The sequence below is a fragment of the Labeo rohita genome, chromosome 8 (genome assembly GCF_022985175.1).
Source record: "Labeo rohita strain BAU-BD-2019 chromosome 8, IGBB_LRoh.1.0, whole genome shotgun sequence".
In the NCBI taxonomy this organism is placed as follows: Eukaryota; Metazoa; Chordata; class Actinopteri; order Cypriniformes; family Cyprinidae; genus Labeo; species Labeo rohita.
Genome location: NC_066876.1, coordinates 36,676,395 through 36,703,483, shown reverse-complemented (window position 1 = coordinate 36,703,483; position 27,089 = coordinate 36,676,395). Strand labels below are relative to the sequence as shown.

The window sequence follows — 27,089 nt, the reverse complement described above, 5'->3', positions numbered from 1 at the left end:
CGTCTTCTCATTAACAATGTTTTTCTCATCATATTTTATACCTGTTTACATTAAAATGCATTTTAAATAAACACCCTTACAAAATTAACCATGGATTTACTATAGTAAATGTAGTAACCATGTTATATTTTATTTTTTCCGCAGACTGATTTCCATTTGTATTGCTATAGTTTTACTACCCATACCATGGTTAATTTTCGTAAGAGCGGTATTAAAATAGATGAATGAAGGCGTGGGCATTGCCTTAAAGAAATAACAATGTTGAACATTTTAGCTAATTAAAGTATAACGCGTTGACAGCGTGAATTGAGTATTAATTAAGAATTTTGGCATAAACGTGAATTACATACAGTGCAATGTCTGTGAATGAAAAATGACAGAATAAAGACTAAAATTTTATACAAATGAATAAATATGTTGATTCTGATCTTATTCATCAGGTCTCACACACACTGCAGCACAGACGCAGTGTGGTGAAATCATGCATGTTTACGAGCCAAGGGTTTCTCAGATCGGTACGTTGGATTAAAACTAAAAGTTCCATTGAGTTTGGAAAATTCTGTGCACAGTAATCATCAGAATATTTCTTCGCATGTCTCTGAAAATGTCCAGATTTTGAAATCATCCTGCAGATGCTCATTTTAACAGGCTTTTATTCAACTAGTGATTACAGCATATTAAATAATATACATAACCGGAAGAATCGATACACTGCTTCAACAAGCGCTTCCGGTGTTCAATTCCGATGTGTTCAATTCAAGGTCCATTACAGTCACACTGGTCAAACCACATTATTGCAAGCCCTTACGTTAGGTCATATGAGGTCAAAAGACAAAACAAAAATATTAGTTGACAATTTTTTTATTGTTGACTTTGTTGATAAAGTTTCAGCCCTATTGCAGACTTTGTTTGGGGTGTGCAATATGACCAAAATCTTATTTCACAATAAAAAAAAAAAAAAAAAATTATTTCACAATATAGTTATTTTAGTTATTTTATTTTTATTGCTAAAAATAAAAACAACAAAGAACAGATCACATTAATGCATGCAAGTAATTACTTTTTTCTTATAAAACTTTTTTGAAATATACCATACCACACCTTTTGCCCCATGTATGTGGACAGAATTCAAATATTTTGCTGTAAGTGAAGCAGATACACAGATATACAAATGAGAAATTTTACATTAATTTGCTTTTGCTGTAATAAAAAAAAAAATCTCAACAGATTACATTTAAAAAAAAAAAAAATAGTACTTGTAATAATGTATTTTATACATTGCAAATAAAATGAAAAGCAAACAGTTAGTTGAATAATGCATATATTTTTATGTATATATATTTTATATTTTAATTTTTATGTTTCCTCAGGCCTGTTCTGTTCTCTTCGGATAGTGATTTTTATGCTTCCACGTAGTCATTGTCGGTAACTGCTGTGGGGTTGATGGGGTCTGTTAACAAAAGTGTACAAAGAGTTCAGTGTTAGTCTCTGTGTGCTGTTAAACTAGTGAAGCTCAAGTCTGATCCAAATCTAATCCTGAACCCAAACTCATCAGTCAGGACACACCAAACCAAAAATATTATCAGAATATGTATAAATGCTAGAGTTGTCTTCCTTTAGTATCGCATATCAAAATGCATCTCACTTTAAAAACTGGTGTGAGATTTTAAAGTAGACAAATGCACACACAGAAAACTATATTCTATATATAACCTGAGCGCCAGCAATAAGATTGAGGAAGAGAAACTCAGTTTATTGGCTTTAATTCACAGCTCTGGAAACCAATGTCTGCATGTCTTTGAGCTTCTTGAAAGGCATCTTCAGCAGCCAGAATAAAGGATGATTGAACCAGTAATCAAAGAAGCATTTTTTTGTGTATTCATTTTCAGTTTATTTTGGTCAGACCTTTCATAATATTCGCTGCTGCTATAAATGAATGAGTAACTAGTAAACACACACCTTTAGTTTTGCTCCTGATGTTGGTCACGATCACTGCTGCAGTCATGATGAAGAGACCAACAGCAATGAAGGAGAAAAAGCAGATGTAGAATAAAGATACTCCTCCTTCGTGATGATCCAAGTTTGCATGGAAATAAAATGACAGTCAAAATATCAATAATTATGCATCCTAAACACCATCACACAGGAGTGAAAGAGAGATAGGAAGAAAGAGACGGGGATAAACAATTTTAAAATAGGAAAATGCAAACATTTAGCCATTTTTACATGATCTAGGCAGGGAAGTAACATCTAAACGTACTTGCACAGGTGTATTTGTTTACCTGACCCACTGTAATTGTAGGTTTGGCTGCGCCGGTCTATGACATCTGGACTAAATGCAAACTCATCCACACAGGTGAAGGAAGCAGGTGGACTCACAGTGACCAGATACACACATATTTCTGAAGAATCTGAAGAAGAGCATTCCGCTAGCTCCATTGTGTAGTTCAGTTCACTCTCCACAGACAGATCAAAAGACCGCCATCTGAATGTCATTCCAAACATTTCGGCAAACTTGCACAGAACGATCACATTCTCTCTGTCCTCCATCTGTCGGTACACTGTGATGTTGGGCTCCGGGACTTCTGAAACTGTAGCACATCAACTGTTTGCATTACTAAAATAAAACAAAAACGATAAGCAAGAATCATTTCAACTTAAACATGATATTTATTGTATTTCAACGTCCTTTAATGCAATTAAACAAAATTTGTTCATACTTTCAAATTCTCTAATGATGTCTTCAATGTCTAGAAAACCCTGTCAAGCAAAAGGCACATAAAAAGATTATAAATGTAACATAATTTGTTCTATTCTAGGGCTAAGAGAAGACATGCACTCACATCCTCAGAAAACCATTTATATAGGATGCTTGGATCTATTTCATCAGTCCAATCTCCCGATTCCTGACATTTCTCTGGATAAACCGATGACAATAGTTTATTGTTAATATATGATGTACTCCCTCTTCACGTTATGGAGTAAAATGTAAAACGTAAAAGAAAACATTGTACTTACGTGAAGCTAACATTACAACCAGTGAAAGGACGTGTGAAAGGAGCTTCATTGTGCGTCAAACGATGGTCCTTACTAACAATGTGCACTAGCCCAGTTTCACTTATCAGTTCTTCTGTTTTATAGTTCCTGTGTTAAAGTGTAGTCCTTGTCATTTGCATAATGAGGCATGTCTTAAACTAAAACATAGATGCAAAACTAGATTTTTACATTTTATGAAGCAAATGAGTGTATGGTGCTTATCTTTGCATACTGAGAAGAAGCTGTGAATGACTTAACAAATGAAATGCAAATGAGTGACAATAAACCAACAAGTGTTTAAAATAAAAAGAGCGACTGCTACAGTGGTGTAGCAGACATGGATGACAAATACTTCTTGTTATGCAGACTGTAGTGGAGTGGGTTACTTGTGATGTTTTTATCAGCTGTTTGATCTCTCATTCTGATGGCACCCATTCACTACAGAGGATCCAGTGGTGAACAAGTGATGTAATGCACATTTCTCCAAATCTGTGCTGATGAAGAAACACCTACGAGTCATACAAGATGTAGATTAGTTTGAGAAAATGTACTTATTTATCAATTTTGTGTAAACTATTCTTTTAAACCTATAGAGCTAACTATATCAGTGAATGGTCCACATATCACCATTCGGTCATCAATGAACATTCATCCCCCTCAAAATGAGAGTAAAACTCAATATTTAAACACCAGTGATTTCTGAGTAGTTTTTAACTTTACTTTTTGCAAACCTGTAGTGTGAAAAAGTAACCTCTTGTTTACATTTTTAAACCGTATTCACATTAGACAGATTTATTTATTTTTTTATATTTATTTTTACAAAAATAAAAAGGCAAATTCTCAATAATGATTAACACAAAATACACAATGAACACATGTGTAACTAAATTCAACTAATTTATGTGCAGAAAAAAAAATATACACACAAAAACCAATTTGCATGCACAAAATTAAAATATATGTTCATTAATTATGTTTCACAAATGCACACAATTCACAGATATACAACTCTGCACAGAATATTTTGAATGTTTAAAATTTATGAATTCTTCATGGACTATGAATGTGCAAATCATTATACGTGTGTGAATCACCTTGGATTTGTGTGTGTGTGTATTTTTAAGATTTTCCTGGCAGCAAACTCCTCCCACGTGGGTCACTTGTACTCTTTAGCCAATCAGTTTTAAGCCTGTAAATCGACCTATGGCTGCACGATAAATCGCAATGAAATCACAGTCGCGATTAATCAAAAGCTGAGATTGTCATGCGTATCTTTCAGTGAAGCACGGTTCTGTGATCAGCAGTAAATCTCCATCTGAAGGCCAGAGGGCACCTAGGAAATCACGATCGTTGTGGCTGAAAATACAGAAGATTTAACTGCTTTCATTGATTCAGCATGACTAATAAACACATGACTATGACAATGTATGGCTATGAGTTCTTCTTATTATAATTTTTCTTATAATACAGTATATAATAATACAATGCCTTTATCACTGCTTAAAATACTATGAGTACTATGCGTGCCTTATTCTGTGTAAGAAGCCACATCATCTCACAGAAGAATTTATTTCAAACACTCGGCTGATGTTATGAAGTGAGTTTGGAGTAAAAACGTTGTTAACGTTGCTCCATCTGAAAGCACCTGCTGGAAATTTACTACTGATTACACAATCGGCTTTACTGAAAAAAAGCGCATGATAATCGCCTTCGATTAATTGTGCAGCCCTAAATCGACCAACCATAACCCGCTGTGGGCGTGTGCCTTGGGCGTGCCTACCTGGATGTTACGTCATCAGCACAAGACCACAGTTCAAGTTACGATTCAGTTGAGTGTTTGATTTCAGTTGTCACTGTAAAAGTCTATGATCTTTTAGAGATAATACTTCATAAGAGCAAATACAGAGTGTTCACCACAAGATGCAAACAAGGCCAAAAAACATTTGTTAAAGCCAGACCACTTCTGGAAAAGCATTCTTTGGATGGCTGAAATTAAGATCAACCTTAAGGACTGCGTGCGTGAGCAGTGTGCTGTGAAAATAAGTTCAGAACGCGCATTTGCGTACTAACATGGTTGAGAGCTGTTAATGCATAATTACCATCGACAAACTGTAATACTGTATAAGATTTGTATTCACAACTGAAAAGCATAATTCTAGGCTATTTCACTGCCATTTTCAAAGCACAATGCAAAAATGTGACATTTCTCTTCACTGAACTCTCTTTATTTGGAAGCGCTAAACCTAGGAGCGCACACTTACTTCCCGTGATGAAAATTCACATAAAAAAGTAAATATTATCAGATTTAGGTTTACTATAAAATAATTATACTTTTATTTACTATTTTAAAATATAATAGTATTATTATTATGTGCGCCCCTGTTTTTGATTATATTTATATGTTCAATTACATTTGAGCCCCTGAAAATGCGGGGACTGTGTATAAAAGTGGTTGTAATTCCTAAGCATTTTATGTTATATTTTTTAAGCTTAAAGTCTGCACTTGATTTTTATCTCAATCGTTTCATTTTAATTCTATTCTGGTGGCATGCTATGCCAAAATTATGAAAATTGTGTCAGTGTCCAAATATCCAAATATATATGGAACTGACTGTATTTAATTTACATACATTCTTATTTTGTGCATGTTAAATAAATATATATGTACACTGCCCTCCAATAGTTTGGAAACACCCCTGGCAAAGTGTGGTTTTGGATGATATCAGCATAAATCCTATTAAAGTAACTTGACATTATAATTGAAGAGCAGCAATAATAATTTTCATTTTGATTTCATAATAATGGCAATATATACATGTCAAAGTCTGACATGCCCCTTTGCCAGCTGTGATGCCTGGTTACTGGTTTTAATTTGGCCCAGGTTTTTAAAAGATTTTTGGGTCAGAGCACCTTAATAGCTTCAACAATTGATTGCCAATTAAGTTTAGAATACAATGAATTTAGGCCCAGATTATGCAGAGCTGTAATAGTTGCTAATGTTGGATATTTTGATGAATCGAAAATTTACGTTTTTTTCTATGTATAAACTGTTTATGCAATAAAATATGTTTTCGTAGTTTCTGTTGTCCCTTATCAGTGCAAAATAATCACAAATTAAAAAGGATTCATGCCAATGTTGTCCCTCAGATACGGCCCTGTAATCCTTCACACTTTCCCAAAATCACTTGTAGCGTTTACATTCAGTTCAACATGACTGTGTTTTAGTGACAGTTTCTGTCTATGGTGCTGAAAACATGAGCACACACTAATGACTGCTACACATGCTCTCGCATCTCTTACGAATTAACTTCTGTAATACAATAAAAAACTGCTACTGCAAAAGTACTACTACATTTTATTATTATAACTATATTATAACAGACCTAGTAAAAACATGTTGAATGTAAATATGTAAAGACACACATAAGAGCATAAAATGTGTTTATGTAAAAGGCATAGTATGCCTAAAATTTATTTATTCATTTTGCACACATTTCTATTTAAATTCTGTACAAATAAGGAAAAATCAAAATATGAAAGCCATTGCAATACAGAATTTCAAAAGTAAACCAGCGTAGCTGCAGTAAGTGCAAAAAGTGTAATTGCAGAACAGTGGAGAATAGACATTTAATTCATGGTTATGCATTGTTCTTGAAGATAAGGTATTTTTAGTAATTTTTGAACATTGTGATTAAAGAGTTAGTTACAATCAATATAATAGGTATTTTACTTGAATATTGAAAATGATTGCAGTTTAGCATGCAGAAAGTGATCAGTCTAAATTTATTAATTGATTGGTTGTCTCTTCATTCCTCTTCTGAAAACTCTGATGTCTTCTTATACATCCACATAGTATCATTTTTCCCAGTAATCGTTGAAACTGTTGAAACAAATGCATTTTGAGTTTTTTTTTTTTCCTCATTTGATGCAGCAGATAAAGGGTGTTAATTGCATACAGCAGCTAAAATCTGACAAAACGCAAAGCTCATCCAGCAGCAGTAAAGAGTCACTTGATATGAGCAAGTAAGGTATTGGTGTCATTTCAACTCTATTGTAATCTGAAACCTTTTCATATCCTCCTTCATTTATAACCAAATGCTATGAATGACGTATATCATTTAATGTGTGCAACTGAAAATAAGACATGAAGATGAGTTGTTTGGATGAAACACACACCTTTAGTTTTTTTCTTGATGACCACTGCCACAGTTGCAATGAGGAGAACAGCCGCAAAGCAGGAGAAAAAGCCGATCCAGAATAAAGATATTCCTTTATCATCATGATTTTTAGCAAAATCTGAAAGGAAACATATACAGAAAAAATATACAACGTTACACTCACAGATTTTGAGACACACATTGTATGTATACAGTATGAGATGTTTAACAAGATGGACTGTATAGTGTAGGTTTCACTTTAATTTACAAACACTAATAACCAATAAGAAGGAAATTAGACATGGCTTTAATGTGCACTTATATGATGATAGTAATATTCATTTAAAATATAAAGAAATAAATATATATCTGCATACATTGCCTTTCAAAATGTTGGAATCAGTAAGATTGTTAATGTTTTTTAAAATGTAAAAATAATGGTTTTGTATTTTAATATATACTTAAACATATAATTTATTCCTGTGATGCAAATCCATTTTCATCAGACATTTAAATTACACTGACATTGAGGTGTCACAGTCCAACAATCCTACTTTTACATTATATTCATTCCCAGTATGTTTTTACCAGATGGGCTGTAGGTGTAGGTCTCACTCTGATGGTTCTCAACAAAATGAATCCTGTGCTCACAGGTGAAGGAAAACCGGTGAACTCACTTTCACGTAGAACACACACTTTCCATTTGAATAGCATAGTGCATTGTTCAGGATATAGTCCTGTTTACCCTTTAGGAACAGGTGGAAGGAGCTCTCAATGAGCCACCTTCCAAATGAACACATGACGACCACATGCTCACTGTCCTCCATCTGCTTGAACACTGTAATATTGGGCACTGGGACATCTGAAACACATCAACATAATTATTATTAACTTTTTATGTTTTGAATTATTTTTGGAATGTTATGATTTATTTAATTTAATTTCAAAAAAAAGAGCAAAAGCAGACAAAACTGTATCTAAAATATAAGTGGCTTAATATTAGCTTTTTGATTTTGAATGGTATAAAATCAATATCACATTTCCATCACAGTCAGGGAAAAAAATATGGCATATTAGGGAATATGAGCACATATGGGAATTTTAGGGGTGAATTTATGTTAAATCCTTGTTCACTTTTGAAATGCTTTTCACTATTGTGACTCAGTCACTGTCTAGAAACACTGTCTAGAAACGCACAACATTGGGACAAAAAAACTAACAATGTGGTGTTGTGTCAGCACAGTGGTTTTAAAAAAATCATGTTTCTAGTATTGTAGTTTCAATATATAATATTTTTGATTATGCTAATATTTTGTTTCTAAAGAAAGATAAACATATAGTGATGAAAACCTAAAATATTAAATGTCACAGATGTATATTTACTAAGTAATCAAGTATTTTGTAGAGGGAGATCAAAATGTTATTTTTACAAACAGATTGGTAGGTCTGTTAGTAAAACCTGTTGATCTGTTATGTGCCAATGGTGACCATTCAAAAATGGTGAATGAGCACTTTTCAAGTATTTTCTGCAAAGTTTGCATGCCTGTAACTCAAAAACTATTAAAGATATCCTAATGCCCTTTAGATATTGGGTCTTAAACTTTCTTTTTGGCATCTTCATATGGTTACTATGGTTCAGTTCCAGAATTTCAAAATGGCACCAGTAGTATATCATTAAATTGTACACATTTTCTTTGGTCAAAAACCAAATGTCGGTCACTGCATAAATTTGTTACTTCTTTTCTTAATCAACTTTTCTTCTGAAATTGTTGAATATTACCCATTTTTAGTGGTCAAAAACCAAATTTTAGTTTGGTTTGTGTACAGCTGATACTTATTTTATTTAAAGAACAATGTCTGAAGAATAAATGTTGAAATTAGAATTGTGTTTTGTTTCCCTCTATCAAAACAATATATGAACACACATCTGAGTGCTAAAAATGCACTGAAATGGTCAAATTGATGCACATTACCTTGCTCTTATAGTAGCATAGTAATAGAAGTAGTATCTAGTAAAGGGCATATTTGGCAGAATCACTGATAGTACCTTAAACATTTAAGGTTTCTCACACTTTAAATAATTAACACTGGGTTATTGTCATGAATCCTGTTCGGAGGTTGCCTGTGCATTTCACTGACATTTCACACTACACAGACTGTTGCACCACACTGCATTTCCCATCATCATTTGCGCTGATTACACTCACACACCTGTACCCAATCAGACTCTCTATATAAGCCCCAGACCTGCCCTTGCATCTGGCCGAGTATTGGATTTGATTGTGGATTGTATTGTGTTAGCATCTTTATGGAGTAGTTCCCTAGTTTAGCATTCTCTCCTGGTCATCTCGTTTTGTCTGTCTTGCTGCCTGCCCTGTGGATTTCTCGCTCGTTTTTCAGATTACCGATTTGCCTAGCCCCTTGGATTAAGTTCGTCGTTCATTGACCCTTCAACTGCTTTACGGACTACTCTTGTGTCTTGCTCCAACATACCTGTTTGCCGTTGTTCGACCCTTTATTTTTGCCTTTATTACAATAGGACAGTTAACCCTCTGGTTGTGTTCGGAAAGCTTCACACATGGATGCACCCTCATCAAAAATGACCGGACTCAAACAATTGCTTATAAATCTGTCATTATGCTATATTTTCAACAAATATTGGATTCATTCTTTTTGTCAACTTGTTTTCTTTCATTTAGGTTTTGGGTCTCTGTTTGCATCTGATTAATCGTAGGCCTCATTTATCTGAGAGTTTTTGACCTGGAACACCACAAGTGTGACTTCGTACAATTTTGTACGGTTTTGCCTACTTTCAGATAAATGAGGCCTGCAATTAATCGGATGCAAATAGAAACACAAAACCAGTCCTAAATGAAAGAAAACAAGTTGACGAAAAGATTGAATCCAATATTTGGTGAAAATATAGGATAATAACAGATTTGTAAGCAGTTGTTTTCGAGTCCGGACATTTTTGACCTGGAAACACCACAAGTGTGACTTTTTGCAATTTTGTACAAAATAAAAGCATTTAAAAGCAAACTTCCTGATTAAATGTTTAAGCACACTAGTGTGAGAAACCGTGCAAATTTTTTAAATTTATCTCATATTGTGAAAATTATTCATAAAAAATTATTTTTCATTCAAAAAACGAAGTACCTTCTCTCAGAAAAATGAGGCCTACGATTAATCAGATGCAAATAGAAACTCAAAACCAGTCCTAAATGAAAGAAAACAAGTTGACAAAAAGATTGAACCCAATATCTGGTGGTAATATAGCATAATGACAGATTTATAAGCAATTGTTTGGAGTCCAGTCATTTTTGACCGGGAACACCACAAGTGTGACTAGGTGAAATAAAACACATTCAGAGAAGTACTTATACCCAGTGTGAACAAAGTCAGTAAGTTTGAGTCCAATGTGGAAGGAAAATGCTCTGCATTTAACCCATCCAAGTGCACACACAGTAGTGAGTAGTGAACAAACACGCAGACACACCCGGAGCAGTGGGCAGCCATATTGCTATCGCTGCGGCACCCGGGGAGCAGTTGGGGGATCGGTGCCTTGCTCAAGGGACTCAACTCAGTTGTGGTATTGAGGGTGGTGAGAGCGCTGGTTATTCACTACCCCCACCTTTAATCCCTGTTGGACCTGGGACTCGAACCCGCAACCTTTCGGTTACAAGCCTGACTCCCTAACTATTAGGCCACGGCTGCCCCACAGTGTGATAACATTAACTAGTATTTTCGGGAAAAAGAAAATCTTTTTCGGGTCAATTTGACCCGAACACAACCAGAAGGTTAAATGAGAGGAAGCGAATTTGGGATGTCCGAAGCGCTATTATGTATTTTGTAAAAATATTGTAGTGTAAATGCATTTAATGCCACTTCTGATGCAGCTTCTGCTTCCTCTGCACTGGTAAGATTGAGTTTGTTGATACTGATTTCATTTAAAAGGTAACAACTATACAGTTACTTACTATTCTAAATTAACTGAAGCAATGTAAGAATGTGACGTGAAAGATGACATATATTAAATAAGGTTAGGAAAAAAATGCCCATTTATAAACACAGTGAATAATGACATCTGTTTTTTTTATATACAGCTACTAATTATTAGTTAATTGTTATTTTCTACCTTATTCCAATCACAGAGAATTGTTTTTTTGTCAGAATGTTTAAGTAAGAGAACATCCTGTAACTTAGTGCAGTTTGTGAGAAATTGTAATGTTTAATCATTTCTTTTATTATGAAAATAAAATTTTGCTAAATTGCAGAAAATTGCCATCTAATAAATATATATAATGTTTCTGTAGTGAATAGTGAATAGCTGTGTTGTCTTACTTTTTGGGGGGCAAAAGCCCCACATTTCCTTTGTGTCAAAATCTTCCTCTGTGGAACACCACAGGTGATCATCTGCTCTGCCATCCACAGTGCAGTCAGCGTACCATTTGCCACCAAACTTAAAAGGGAAGTGGCATGGTTTTCCAAATGAATTACCACCTATAGTATATGTATCTGCAAAACAGAATTGAATTAGGGATTTACATTTATTTGTAATGGTTTAAGGATTTTAATTTATTATAAATTAATATAAATTGATTTTTTTGAAAGCCATTATTATGAAATCTTAATGACTGGCCAAATTTCCTATCTTTTAGGTGAACTTTTAGTCATACCGTGATATCCACGTGAACACAAATTTTCGTTGGTCCCATAAATCAGCCAGCGACTCCAAACACCTGTGCCTGAAGACAACATCACATTTGGCTCATCATGATTTCCATAGTTTAGGTGCAGTGAACGTCCCTTCAAACCAAACAAGCTTTCATCTTTACATTCCCAGGTTTGCACTGGGCTGAGATCATTGCAGGGCAAAAGGATAACTTTGACCCAATCGCTGATGTTCTCTGACCCCAAGCAGAGACCTAATGAGAGGCTCATGATTTGTGAAGAAGAAATCCATCTGAAATGCTGAGCCTCAGATGATACATCACACAGCACAGTCTGAATCACAGTAGCACTCATGACTTTCAAACATTTGTTGTGGTCCTCGTTGTAGATGAGGAAAGATCTGATGTCAGGATCTGTGGAAAATTATATCATAACACTGTAAAAAACAACACATACCATAGTGACCTTTCTGTAATAAATAGTGTATCATACTTGTTGTTGCCCCACTTTTGCTTAACGTCAAAATCTTCCTCTGTGGAACACCACAGCTGACCATCTGTTCTGCCATGCAGAGTGCAGTCAGTGTTCCATTTTCCCCCTAACTTAAATGAGTAGTGGCATGGTTTTCCTAATGAATTACCACCTATAGTATATATCACTGCAAAACAGAAAGAAATAAAGTGAGGGGTTTGCGTTTATTTATAATGGTTTAATTATGTGCATGAATGTGTGGGTGTGTGGGTGTGTATATATATATATATATATATATAAATATATATATATATATATATATATATATATATATATATATATACATACATACATACAGTACTGTGCAAAAGTCTTAGGCCACTAGTATTTTCATTGGCTAAAAAATGGTTTATAGTCAGTTAAAGTCAGTCTGTTGCTGTAGTGTGTCAGTAATAAATATCAGTTTACATGTCTAAACATTCATTTTGCCATTAATTGTAATAATCCAGTGAGATTTTTGTATGGAGCACAGGCTGTTGTCAGACTCCTTGTACAAACAAAGATCTGGTCTCACCATCATTCAATCCAGTCTGTCTTAAGATACAGAAAAAACTGAGACAGACTAAATCCAGAAGAACTGTGGCAACATCTCCAAGATGCTTTAAGAGTCCTATACCTACAAAGCTACAGTACTGTTAAAATCTTTAGGCAGTTAGGCACATAAAATGAGGATGCTGACAAAAATAATGTCATAAATAGATTTTCTTTATCAATGAACTTCTGTTAACTAAAATAAATAAGCATTTGATGTGACCATCCTTTGCGTTTACAGCAGCTTTTGCCCTATGTGCACTTGTGCAGAGTTTTTCAGGTAGCTTTGCAGGTAGGTTACTTGAAACATCTTAGAGATGTTGCCACAGTTCTTCTGGATTTACTTTTTTTCAGTTTGTTATGTGTCTTCATGTCATTCCAGGAAGACTGGATGATGATGAGATTAGATCAGTGTGGAGCACTGGCTGTTGTCAGAATCCTTGTGCAAACAAAAATCTCACTAGATTATTACAATTAATGGCAAACAGAATGTTTGGAAATGTAAACCGATATTTTTTACTGACACACTACAGCAAAAGATGAAAATAACTTACTTTAAACCATTTTTTAGCTAGTGAAAATACTAGTGGCCTAAGAATTTTGCACAGTACTGTATATTATATGTGTGTGTAATAAAGCTGCATTGTTTATCCATTTGATCTTTAATTAAAATGTAAAATTGTTTAATTGAAGTTAAAGGGTGAAAACCGGGAGGATTCCATTGACTGCCAGGTAAATATCACTGTCAAGACCCAAAAAAGTATGAAAGGCATCATCAAAATAGCTCATCTGCCATCAGTGGTTCAATCTGACTTTTATGAAGTGGCAAGAATACTTTTTGTATTCAAAGAAAATAAAAATAATGACTTTATTCAGCAATTCGTCTCATTTGCATCGCTGTAGCGCCATTTTGGATAACATACGCTGGACACAAACTGCGTACACTGTTCTCTTTCAGTTGTGCCATTAAAACAGCATATCCGCGTGACACAGCTGACAGAGAACAGCGTACACTGTTTGCGTACAGGGGATACTAGAGCCTTCAAGCAGCAGACAAGGATGGAACGGCAACGGCATTCCGACGTCATATTGCACGTTCACAACTTTAACTGCCTCTTCTTGACGTTCTACTATAGCCGTCTACTACGAGAGAACAGCTGGTTTGCCATAGTTTTTGCAACGTCACAGATTAGGTAGATAAATGTTACATTTTATAGTATATACGACTGTAATTCCATCAGTATACAATTCTACCATTAGTCTTTCATTTAATCTGTGTTGATATGTTTTAAACTTAAGACAATTTTAATGATGTTTTCATTTGTACAAAGATATGTCTGTTGTTGGCATCAGCACCTAGTTGCTTAATGATTTTTCCGGTCATTGTAGCCGTTCCATTGGAAGCTGTTGCTTAAAGTCCCTATTATCCAAAATGGCGCTATGGTGACACGGAGGAAACTAATTGTAGAATATAGTCGTTATGTTTTTATTTATTAATTTTTTTTTTGCGTACAGAAAGTATTCTCGTAGCTTTGTAAATTTATGGTTGAACCACTGATGGCAGATTAACTATTCTGACGATGTCTTTCATTCTTTTCTGGGTCTTGACAATGGTATTTACCTGCCAGTCAATGGCACAGATATTTTTCATCCAAAATATCTTAAATCTTGTGTTCCGAAGACGAACGAAGCTTTTATGGGTTTGGAACGACACAAAGGTAAGTGATTAATGAAAAAATTTTCATTTTGGGGTGGAGTAACTCACATTGTGAAATAAATATATACCCCTTAGAAATTCTTATGAGTAAAATACAGCTGAAGTATATTCTCATTCATATGCACATTCTTTAGTACACCAGGGTGACTACAAACATGAAACTGTCCAGCCATGACTTCCTTTTTAATAAGAATATAAATATGAGGGAGTAAAGGCCAACTTCCCTTAATCATCCATCACAATGAGGAAAACCAAAGAATATAGGTCTGATGTGCAGCAAAATATTATTGAACTTTACAAACTAAAAAGCGGTTGTAAGAAAATAGCTAAACTCCCTTTTCCCCCCTCAATGACACTGTCTTCAATGGACATTGAACCTCTTATGAGGTTGTATACATGTTTATTTTTCCCAAACAGCCAAATGGTCAAGGTCAGATATCAACATATTTGCTTTGAACTATTTTTTTTTTAAAGGAAGGAAAGGAATGGATGTGACGTGTGACCACATATGGTGTTCCATACTCTGAATTTGTGCTCTGCGTTTCACCCATCCAAGTGCAAACACACAGCAGTGAGTAGTAAACAAACACCCGGAGCAGTGGGCAGCCGATGCTGGGGCACCCAGGGAGAACCCGTGACCTTTGGGTTGCAAGTCCAACTCCCTAACCATTAGGCCACGACTTTTTATTGTAATGGCAGTTTAATTATTATGATGGTTTCCCATCTTAATATGTGTTGGGGAGTAACTAGTTACATGTAACGGAATTCCGTAATTTAATTACAAAATAAATGTAATTGTAATTAGTTACAGTTACTGAGAAAAAATGTGTAATTAAATTAGTTACTTTTGAAAAATGCCAGTAATTACAAAGGGGATTACATCTGAATTTTTTCACACACCCACCCCCACTTACAGATTCAATTGACTTCTTTCATAAATTGCATTGACTGCTCTAAAATGAGACACCAATGTTTCAGGAGTTTAGGACACAGAATAGGACACATGCTTATTCCATAACTGTTTTATTTCCTATTTGGATTTATGCATAAACTTTATTTTTTAAGATTGTTTTTTCCCAGGCATTGTTAGATGCTAGTGTGTTCTGTCATAACTATGCAAACATTTGATTTCAAACCCAGTATCATAGCTATTAAACTATTTCTTGTTATGATTTTATGTTCTGATCTTGTTATGACATATAGCGCAAGTGTGCTCACGGTGACCCAAGTTCGATTCCCCTCTCTCCTCCTAGCTCTTTCCTGTCATCTCTCTACTGTCCTATCACAATAAAAGGCATAAAAAGCCCCCCAAAAAAAAAAAAAAAAAAAAAAGTCTGAATTTGTGGTGGCTGTGCTTTAAATTAAATTATTACACAGCTCAGGCTCATTCAGGGCAATTTAGGTCAGTGCTATATGCTTGATCATTTTTCTTGGCGGAAGCTTTGCGTTTGGTTAGCTAATAAAATATTAAAGCTTAATTCAATATTATGTGGACAATTTCTTAATTCTGTCATCTTGGTATCGTGGACTTGCTCTATTGTTTCATACAAACGCAGCTGCTGCCTTTTTTTTTTTTTTTTTTTTTTTTTTTGTACACTGTAATGTATTATAAGATAACTAACAAACTAGTACTACTACTTAATTATTTATGTGGTGTAAGAAAACTGGTATGACTGCACTGTATCCCTAAAATGTCTAGTTTGAACTTGCCGTTTGCTAGCAACTGATTTCTTCATGGAAGCTTTGTGTTGAAATATCTCAACTATCAGTCAGCTGGGACCATAATTTTTGGTCTCAGATATGTTTAAAAACCTTTGAACTGATTAGAAATCCCAGTTTACAATTAATACAATACAAAATCCTGCATAGAGTGCACTACACAGGTCATCGGATGTTCAGGATGGGTTTTACAGCTTCTAACAACTGCTCACACTGTCAAGGCAATACACCTGACAATTATATCCACGCTCTATGGTTCTGTCCACCTGTTCAGAGGTTCTGGTACAGGATTTGTGAAGACTTATCAAAGTGTCTTAAATGTTCCATTCCAGCCTCTCCATCAGTCTGCTTGTTGGGCTACCTAGATGGTGTCACTACAGAAGATAATTCAATCCACATGGCTTACACTGCCTTATGCATTGCTAAGAAGACTGTCCTCATGAACTGGAAAAATAAAAATAATCTTAATATCAACCAATATAGAGATCGTTTGTTGGACTATATTAGTCTTGAAACAGCTTCTGCTGCCACATTAGATCAATCTCTCTGGGCTCCTTTGATCAGCTCCATCACCTAGTGTGAGTGGGGGTCACGGTTCTGTCCGGCTTTGGTTTTTGTTGTCGCCGTGGGGGGGCCATATGGGCTGGGGGCATCTGGGAGTTCCCTAGGGGTGGGTTTCTTGGGGGGTTCGGCGCTGGGGCTGCGGTCCTGGCCTGGATGGGGTGTTGGTGGCTCTTGGGTGTTATTTTTCTGGCGGCTGCATGCGGCGCTGCTGGGGAGGCCTGTGCCGGCGGACGTAGGTTGCCGGCCTGGCGGCCGTACTGCTCCGGGGTAGGTCCGGGGGGGGCTTGGGGTTCTGGGGCCGCTCTGCCACCGGGCTGGGATTCCGGCTGGGCCTGGGGGGCTTGGGTCCTGGTTGGTGTGCCGCCGGGAGCGTGGGTTGGTGCATGCGCTTGGGCTCGGCCCTGGTGCGGGGGCCTTTGACGCGTCGGTGGATCCGGTGGCCTCTTTAGCTGGTAGGGACGTTGTTACCATCTGTCAGTATCCACTCTGCAGGGGGGGCAATATAGGCGGAGGACGGACTTAACCTGGGTGTCTATTGTCTTCTGTAGTCTGGGAGTTGACTGAATGATGGGGTGGGGGTAGTTTTTCCTCTGCTGTGGGGTCCGGTGGGCCGCCCGGGCTGCCGTGGGCCCCGGTCTGGATGGGCCTGGGCCCCGGTCTGGATGGGCCTGGGCCCCGGTCTGGATGGGCCTGGGCCCCCTGCCCTGGGCAGATTTGGGGCAACGGGGGTGCCTATGGGGGTCAGCGGGGGAGCTGGCTCCAGGGGGGGGGTACTTTGCCCCCTCCAATGATTTCCTCCCCATCCCTAATGCTTCCCTTCTCCCGCTCCATCACACCAACATACAGGTAGGGTTTTGGGGTGCGGGTGTGTTGCTGGGATGCAGGGGAGGTGGTACTCCTCTGTCTCCTTGTGGCCACCTGCATCTCAATCATACATCACAACTTAGACACTCTCATTACTTACTGTCACATGACACATACATATAGGGCCTTGGGGGTGGGCACACTGAATGGCATCCAGGGGGCGGTCTGTTCATTCAGCCTTCTCTCTGGTGCTGGTGCCCACTTCTCAATTTTAAGTTACACATAGACATTGAGGGCTCTTGGGGAGGTGCCGATTTGACACGAGCTGGCGGAGGGTGGTTAGTGTCTTGCCCCTCCCCTGTTTTAAAGCACTTTAGAACAACACACACCAACACTACATTTGAGCGGGTGAGGTGAGGCATGGGGTCTTTTTTTTTTTTTTTTTTTTCACACCCCTGTTCTCTGTTCTTTGTCCGGGGCTGGGGGCTGTGAGGACGAGCTGGCCATCCGGTCGGGGTCTGGGCTGGTGGTCTTCTCTGCTGCTGCGGGGTACCGGGGTGGTCTTCCTGTCTCCACGCCAGAGTGAAGAGGGTTCAGCTCCGGGGTCTGGCGCTGATTGCCCCTCTGGGGGTAGTGGTGCCTGGATCCAGGAGTATAGAGTACAAATGGGGAGTGTGATTGTGGGTACTGTGTCCATTTTTGTATGTCTACATGTGGGGCGAGTGCGTGAATATTTGTTTGCGTGCATGAGGGTGGGAACGTGTGCTTGTATATATGTGTGCCTGTTTGTCTATGTCCATGTGTCAGGTCAGGCCTTAGACTCCGCCTCACTCATCATCTCAGGCCCCCCACCACGCCCTGCCGGTGGAGGATGCCCCCGGCCGCCGGTGCGTTGGTGGTTTCTCGCTCCGGGCGGGATGCTCGGGTGAGCGCTGGCCCGATCTCGGCGGTTGCTTGGCGGGGCCTGGCCCCCTGGCTTTGCTGGGCCCCGGCTAGGGGGTGGGGGCCCTTGGATCGCCGGGCCCAGGGCCGGTCTGCTCTGGTGTGGCCGGCTGCCGGCGGAACCTGCGGGCTTGCCGCCACGCCCCCTGGGACGTCTGCATTGTGGCTGCCGGATGATCCCCTCCGGGCCCTCCTCTGCCCTTTTCTGGGTGGGGGCCGCGGTTGTCCCTGCGGTGGTTCTCCTGGGACTCTCGTGCTCGGGGGCATCCGGATGTTTGGGCCCGGGTCTCCTCCATGTCTGCTTCATACCTTGCGGGGCGGGGCTGTGGTTCCCCACACACACTATTAAACATTTACATGGAAGAACCTTATGAACACAAACGCGCTCACACACACAGGTGTGCACACAGGTGTACACACAAGCATTCACATTGGTGTAAAAACAGGTGCTCACAGACACACACTGTCTTGATCTGCTGTTGCTTCAAAACATGTTTTGTAATATTAGTTATGTGTGCTGCACAATAACATTTAACATGTAGTATTTACTGTGATTTATATAGATGTTGGTTGTTGCTGCAGTTACTCTGCTGTTGTGTCTTCTGTTGTTTTCTCCTTTTGTCAGCAGGTATGGAAGCAGATTATCTTTTTTTGATCTTTCTCTCTTTCTCTATCCTCCTCCTTTTTTTTTTTTTTTTTTTTTTTTTTTCTTTTATTTTTTCTTCTTCTCTCTCTCTCTCTCTCTCTCTCTCTTTCCCCCTCTTCTGTTGACTTTCTCCCCAATTTTTATTTTATTTTATTTTATTTTTTTTCCCCGTTTTCTCTATCCCCCCGGTCTTGTCTGTAATAGTATGGTTAAATAAAAAGGTACATAAAATTAAATTAATTAAATACAAAAAAAAAAAAAAAAAAAAAAAAAAATGGCCGTGAATGATGATAACATAGCTACACATACACACTGTCATGTGTTATCTGTGTTACTGACAGGCCGGGAAAAAAAAAAAAAAAAAAAAAAAAAAAAAAAAAAAAAAAGAAATATCTCAACTCAGATCAGTGTTTCGTGTCTAATAATTTTGACACGAAACATCTAAATAATCTATCAAGCAGCTGTGTAATAAGTGAGATAATGCACATTCAGCCAGTTGTTATCGCAAAATAAAAATGTATATTATCCCTTACTTATTATAATCTTAATTCAAGTGATTAAGGATTTTGAAAGTCTGACAGTAGTCAGTGTTGAGTGCTACTGTAAGGTTAACTCTGCCTGGTTTAAATGTTTCAAAATAATTAACAGTTGAAAATATTAGAAATTTAGAAAAGTAATCAAAAAGTAATTAAAAGTAATAAGTTACATTATTAAAGTAATTGAAAAGTTACACTACTTATTATTACATTTTAAATCAAGTAACTTGTAATCTGTAACCTATTACATTTCCAAAGTAACCTTCCCAACACTGGTTTCCCTATAGACAACTATTTATAAGTAACTTGCAACTACATGTCAGCTAGCAATCATTAAAATATTAATAGACTGTCTGCTTAATATTTAATTTCAGTGATTATATTTGCAAGTACATGTTAATGTATTCTACTAACCCTAACCTTAAGGCAGTAGTTAACTTCCAGAACAAAAATGTACAGATAATATACTCTCCCTGTTGTAAAGCCTTTTTTTTTTTTTTTTTTTTTTTTTTTTTGCAGAAAATTTCAGAAATTATCTCCATATAGTGGACTTCTATGGTGCCTGCGATTTAAACTTCCAAAATGCAGTTTCAATGCAGCTTCAAAGAAGGGTCAAGAAAGAAGGGTCTTATCTAGTAGTGTTGTCACAATACCAAAATTTTGACTTTGATACGATACCTGACTAAAATATCACGATAGTACTACTGAACCGATACTTCGAAAAAAACATAGAACAACAGGAAACGTAATTGAACAATAGATGATCCATATGGAGACCAAAGCTATTTTATCTATTAAAACAAAGCATTTCATCCCCCTTTACAAAACAATAAAAATAAATACATACAGGTATGTAGAGATCTTTGCTATATTGGTCAGTTAGCTTAAAGGATAAAGCCAAATCTTATTTCATGATGTAGTCATTTTATTTCACAACAACAATTTATATCATGACATAGTCATTTTTTATTTTATCTTTGTTATTAATAATAAGAACCCAGACGCAAGTGACAAAGTAAAGGACAACTACAATAAAACAAAGAAACAAATAAGATAAAGAGGGCCCTATGAAATCTGTTTAATTTTTTTCCCAGTTCCATTTGAATTTTTCTAGACTCTATTTTAATGGTTACATTGAAAAAGATTTATCTATGTCTAATTAATTGAAATCATGAAACTTGCAGAACTTAACAGCAATTTATTATTTTTTATATATTATATTATTTATTTATTTATTTAAATTATATGTTTTTAAGGCCCTATGAAATATGTTTTATTATTTTTCTCAAATTCAGTTTTGTTTGTGAGTCTCTGAATTGAATTGAATCTGAATTGAGTTTTCTGAATTCTATTTTAATTGTTTCATTACATTTTAATAATCACAAGCATGTCTAATGCATTTATAAAGGATAATTAGATTTGATAAAGAATTAATTCATTATAGGATATTTATTTATTTATTTCAGAAATACTGTGTTATGTATTTACAATTTTCTGGTAAATAAATTCTGATAAATAGTTTTTTTACTGGTAAATATTCCTTAAACATTGTTTTAATAATATTTTTATTATTAATAATAGTATTATCTTTACATTAAGTAATATATTAATATACTTCTGACTGTCAAGTTAAACCGAACTTTTATTTTGAGGGGTTGCTGTGAAGACCTTTAGGGTCTTCATTATATGACGATAGTTTTCCGCAGAAGAAACGGTAAAATGCTCATGAAGTGACTCTCAGAGCAGTTCTAGAGATTGTTCATGTGTTTATGTACTCATATATTGAGGCGGCAGAGGCTGAAAACACCGCGAGCATCACGCGTTTGTGTGTAGTAAACAAAACAGAGTCTGCGCCATTCACCAACACAGACACGCAGAAATACGGCTCTTATTAAAATACATTCTTAAAGTACCAGTACTAGTAAAATCCGGAATCGTACCGTTTTTAAAAGCAGGGTATCACGATACTTTTTAAGTACCGGTATGTCGTGCAACACATTTATCTAGTTAAACGATCAGTCATTTTCTTAAGAAAACGAAAATGTATATTTTAACCTTAGATGCTCATCTTGTCTAGCTCTCCATGTACTCTGTGCACTCCGGGTCAATACAGTTAGGGTATGTCGGAAAACTCCCATTTTATTTTCTCCTCCAACTTTAAAATCGTCCTACATCGCTGCCAAAGTACCAACCCAGTGTTTACAAAGTGAACGTGCAAAGAAGGTTAAATGTCCTTTACAAAAAAAACAGCAATGTAGGATGATTTTTAAGTTGATGGAGAAAATGAGATGGGAGTTTTTCGACATACCCCTACCCTAACTGTCTTGAACGGGACTGCACAGAGTAGCATGGCAGAGCTAGACAAGACGGGCATTTGAAAAAAGTAGTTTAAAAAAAGTAGATCTTTTTTTTTTTTTTTTTTTTTTAGAAAATGACCGATCGTTTTGCTAGATAAGACCCTTCTTCCTCTGCTGGGATCATTTAGAGCCTTTGAAGCTGCATTTAAACTACATTTTGGAAGTTCAAACTTTGGGCACCATAGAAGTCCACTATATGGAGATAGTTCCTGAAATGTTTCTCAAGGAACATAATTTCTTTACGACTTAAGAAAGAAAGACATGAACATCTTGGATGACAATGGGGTGAGTAAATTATCTGTACATTTTTGTCCTGGAAGTGAACTACTCCTTTAACCAAACAGTCTACTATTACTAATGAGAGTTAATTGACATGTAGTTGCAAAATTGCTTAGTCAATAGACCAAGGGGACCATCAAAATGAAGTATAACCTAATATCAAAAAGAAAAAAAAAAAATGCATTGTTTCATCAATAAAAGTTTTACAACTGAGGTTAAATTAGCTCACATCAAAATTAATATTAGCCTCACAGAAAACACTCAAATAACACTCCTAACCACTCATTTGATAAAGATACAGTGCAAATCTTTAAGTACTGTTGACCCATTCCTTAAAACTTAAAACCTACCCATACCTTAACCTTACCTGTATCCTAGGGCTGGACGATATGGCAAAAATTTATATCACGATATATTTCTTAATTTCGGTCGATACGATATAATTCCAATATCGATACGGACAATATTAAAAAGCCTCAGGAAAAAACTGCCGAGGACACACACAATGGATGTCTGTACCTACAAATGTCTGCAAACTGAATTTGCAAAGTCTATAATACCTCCAGGCTCCTCCTATTAAAATTATATATATATATTTTTTTAAATAAAAACAGTACAAAAAAAATAAGGTTCACATTTTATTTGTATTTAGCCTTTACAAACAAGAAATGTGAAAAACTATCAAATAAATAAAACTCTCAGACTCAGCTTATTAACAATAATATATTTCCATTTAAACTAGAACAGGCTGAATATTCATATAAATTGAAACAACAAACAAACTCCTTTAGCCAGGATAAAGAAACAAAAATAATACAATAAAATAAATAAAGAGTAAGCAAAAACAAAAACACATTGCTCTGGCCGGAACATTATTGAGTGTTGATTAGGGATGCTCATTTTAACCGGTTAACCGTTAACCGACAGAAAGAATTTTGACCGATTAATACAATCAGTTAAACGGTTTAAAAGGTCTTTTTTTCAGTAATTCAGTAATCAAAATATTTTAAAACGTTTTCTGGATGGTTAAAATAAAATGAAATTGCATTTTTGAGAGAAAAAAGATAAATCGCGTAGGCCTATAACGTTAAGTCGCATTTTTTATTACATTAAGAAAGACCTGGTGTCGACGCGAAATATTTACAATGCACTATAAACATAGGCTAGGCTATTTTAGTTCCCATCACTCCACAAAAAAATCCTTTCAATTTAACAGTATTTAGAAAAGAACAAGAATGAAAAATATAAGAAGCTAGGCGACAAGCCAAAACGAAACCATTTAGGCTAAAGCGAAACTGAAACTAACATTGGGTCTCTCATACGACACAAATCCAAATGTCTCCGTATTCAAGATGTATTTGAATGCTAAAATATTATTTATTATGTAGACCTGGTTTTGTACTTCTCGCATTAAAATATCCACATAAAAAATGTTTGGCATAATATCACGGCAGTACGTTGATAACGATTAAGCAGTGTGATTCCCCCCCCATATGTTTGGCTGATTGTGTGTGCGCGTGCGGCGCCGGCGCAATCACTTTATTTTTTTCCTTCTAACAGGGGAAACGACTCTTTACAGATCATCAAAACTGTAAACGGTTTGCTGTTTGTAAAATAAAGAAAAATAGTATGCCGCTTTCAGCCGTCTTCCTTTCGCGCAGCACAAAAATGAACGAAAACTCTGCATACTAGCTACTTGTTGCACTTTTTTTGTTTGTTTGTTTTATTAAGTAAAAAGATTTATCTTATAGGCCTATTCATTCATTATATATATAGCCTAGCTTTATGATGTTTTTCTCCATTCGCAGAAGCGCTGCAGGTGATGCGACGTGTCCATGTTGTTTGCTGCTTTTTGCGCATGTAAAATCAATCCCGGAAAACAAATGTTAGTATTTTAACGGGTCACAGACACTTATCCTTTCTAAAATAATTAAATTCTAATTTAAAATAATCTTGTCGTTTAACGGTTAATATTCGGTTAACAAGCGTCGGCTGTCGGTTAGGAAAAATAACCGAAATGAACATCCCTAGTGTTGATGACACCCTATGACAGGCTCTAGAGGTTTCTGGCAAGAAATATTATTCTGGTAAGAAATATAATTTCTGGTCAGGGGTACTCATTTTGTAGCTAAAACTTTCCGCGACGGAGCTTAACCAACTACTGCTGAGCGCTGGCAGCGTGTCTGTGATGTACGTGATGTACGTCATCACGCAATTCTGTTCTGCTCTTTCTGACGGCTGAGCACTGAACGTCATTCAGTGACAAATGCTAATGTATAAATTATATATATATATATATATATATATATATATATATATATATATTATTTATTATGTAGCAAATGTATATGGAGATATCGGAAATGGGTTTAAAAATCGTATCACCGTTATTGAAAAAAATTATATCGCGATATATATTGATATCGAATTATTGTCCAGCCCTACTGTATCCCACCTCAATACCACCAAAAGTGTTTTGCAATACAGTTTGAACACAATAAGTACATTGTACTTGTTTTATTTATTTTTTTGATGTACACTGTTAAACCTGACGGTGAATTTAACAGTAAAAGACTGTAAAAATGCTACAGTAAAAAACTGTTAAATGGTAACGGTAAGTTCCCCTACTGTATACGGTGAAAAAACGTATTGGACATAAATTGACATTCCCAGAATTCCCATGTGTTACATTTAAATATATATATATATATTTTTAAATAACTGTTTCTTTTTTCTCATCAGTTTTGTACATTAGGGTTGCATGTTACATCTAATGTTGTTAAATGAATGTTTATTATACAACAGCTGCCGTTTTTTTAATGTAATTTTTATGGATTTTTTTTTATTACAGTGTGAGTACATACTGTACTAGTTAAGGTCACTTAATATAAAGTGAGACAGTGTTATTTTATTTTATTGCATTATGAGATTATACAACATAATTTCTTTTGCATAATTTTGCATTGCATTCATTACAGTGCCTGACCCTCCTTTGGCTGCGATTTGTTTTGAGCCCTTTGAAGCTGCATTTAAACTGCATTTTATAAAACTTGGGGCACCATTGAAGTCCACTATATGGAGAAAAATCTTGTAATGTTTTCCTCAAGTAACATAATTTCTTACCGACTAAAGAAAGACAGACATGAGCATCTTGGATGACAAGGGGGTGAGTAAATTATCTGTAAATTTTTGTTCTGGAAGTAGACTCAACCCCATTTTTGAACATAGACATAAAAGTGCACTGTCCAAATTTAAGTTGGTATAATTCATAAAGGAATGCATTTTGTAATGTGTCTTTCAAGTACCATTTCCATTATATTGCAATGTATAAAGTTTTTTTGTCTGAACTTTGTTCTGTGATTTTAAATTGCACTTTAAAATATTATGAACACTGGCAGTAAAATTGATAGATAGATAAAATCAGTAGATGATGCATCTGCTGTTGAAGGGTAAACTGTTGTACTATTAACGAGTGAATGAGTAAAAAAAAAACAGCAAAAATTATATTGATTCCAATCTTTGCACTTTAAAATAATCTGAAAATGAACTGACAGAAGAAAGTGATTATATGACACACCTGCCGCTGAAGTAGAAGTAGCAGTATTCCATACATCAGGAGAATCTGTTCAAAAACACAACAAAATTATAATGACTCCAGTTCTTGTACTTTAAAATATTTCTAAAAACAACACTGACTGAAAAGTGTTTAGATTAACTTTAATGCACCTGTCGTTGTATTGTAATCTGGGTTCCTCGCATCAGACGCATCTGTACAAAAACACAGCAAAAATGATATTGACTCCTATCTTTACACAGTAGATAAACACATAATCTGAGACAAAGAAATAGAATCCACTTACTGCAAGCTGACCAAAGGGCCAATAAAAGGATATGAAGCTGGTTCATGCTTTCACAGATTGGAGACTACAACTTTCTGAGATACACAAATGACAGCGACTGAGTTTTAACACTTAATAGACTTCCTATGTGTTGGAAGTCTATTAAAAATGCAGAGATGTGGAAAAGCAGAAGTGGCTCTTATGACAAATATTAATTTTATACTTTCTAAATATTGCTGCTGGATTTCTCAATCTAGGCTGATTTTAAGAAATATGCCTGCTTCCAATATGTGGATGGATAATAAAGTACTTGCAATAGATGCTAGTTTTAAAGTAATGCAAAATGTAAAATTAAAAAAAAAAAAAAAGAAAAAAGAAAAAGAAAAGAGCAATGTGTTCAAAGCTGTCTTTTTAATTTAAATATACACCAGAAATATTAGATCAAGCCTGGACGTCAGATCTGGTGAGCAAAGTTGTCTAATACCCAAAACCCTTTAACGGCAAGCCTTGTCTGGTACCCAAAACTGCATTAACAGTCTTCTATCAGCTGAGAAGTAGACTAAGTAAAGCCAGTGAAGAGCAGAAGCAGTTTATTGAATCATCTCAGTTGCATGTGTTGTCTGAGTAGCACAAACCCAACAAGTGTTATTATACCACAAGCAATAGCGTAGAGTCCTGAGTGGTTCTGTGGGTGCTTATTATTTTTGCAGCTGTTTCTTATTCAATAGTCTTCTTATTTCTATTCAGTGCCTTGGTCAGT

At 36.1% G+C, this 27,089-nt stretch overlaps 2 protein-coding genes across 3 annotated transcripts in view; both read right to left on the bottom strand.

Moving 5' to 3' along the window:
- Positions 1-845: 845 nt before the first annotated feature.
- Positions 846-3,123, bottom strand: LOC127170052 (uncharacterized). Its single transcript, XM_051117803.1, has 6 exons — positions 3,019-3,123; positions 2,844-2,917; positions 2,721-2,760; positions 2,283-2,591; positions 1,960-2,064; positions 846-1,450 (listed from the first exon to the last, which is right to left on the bottom strand). Exons 1-6 carry the CDS (start codon positions 3,065-3,067, stop codon positions 1,401-1,403), a joined length of 627 nt encoding a protein of 208 aa, XP_050973760.1. The 5' UTR covers positions 3,068-3,123; the 3' UTR covers positions 846-1,400.
- Positions 3,124-6,487: 3,364 nt separating this feature from the next.
- The window catches only part of LOC127170097 (uncharacterized), a 31,366-nt gene continuing 10,764 nt past the window's right edge, over positions 6,488-27,089 (bottom strand). The window contains exons 7-13 of one of the 2 annotated variants that reach the window (XM_051117874.1): positions 26,217-26,258; positions 26,068-26,112; positions 11,870-12,277; positions 11,535-11,708; positions 7,782-8,055; positions 7,213-7,332; positions 6,488-6,916 (exon numbers count right to left, since the gene is read on the bottom strand). In XM_051117874.1, the coding sequence (XP_050973831.1) occupies positions 7,841-8,055; positions 11,535-11,708; positions 11,870-12,277; positions 26,068-26,112; positions 26,217-26,258 (884 nt within the window). In that variant the 3' untranslated portion in view covers positions 6,488-6,916; positions 7,213-7,332; positions 7,782-7,840. The remainder of the gene's footprint in view (positions 6,917-7,212; positions 7,333-7,781; positions 8,056-11,534; positions 11,709-11,869; positions 12,278-26,067; positions 26,113-26,216; positions 26,259-27,089) is intronic. The other variant, XM_051117872.1, reaches the window with a different exon arrangement.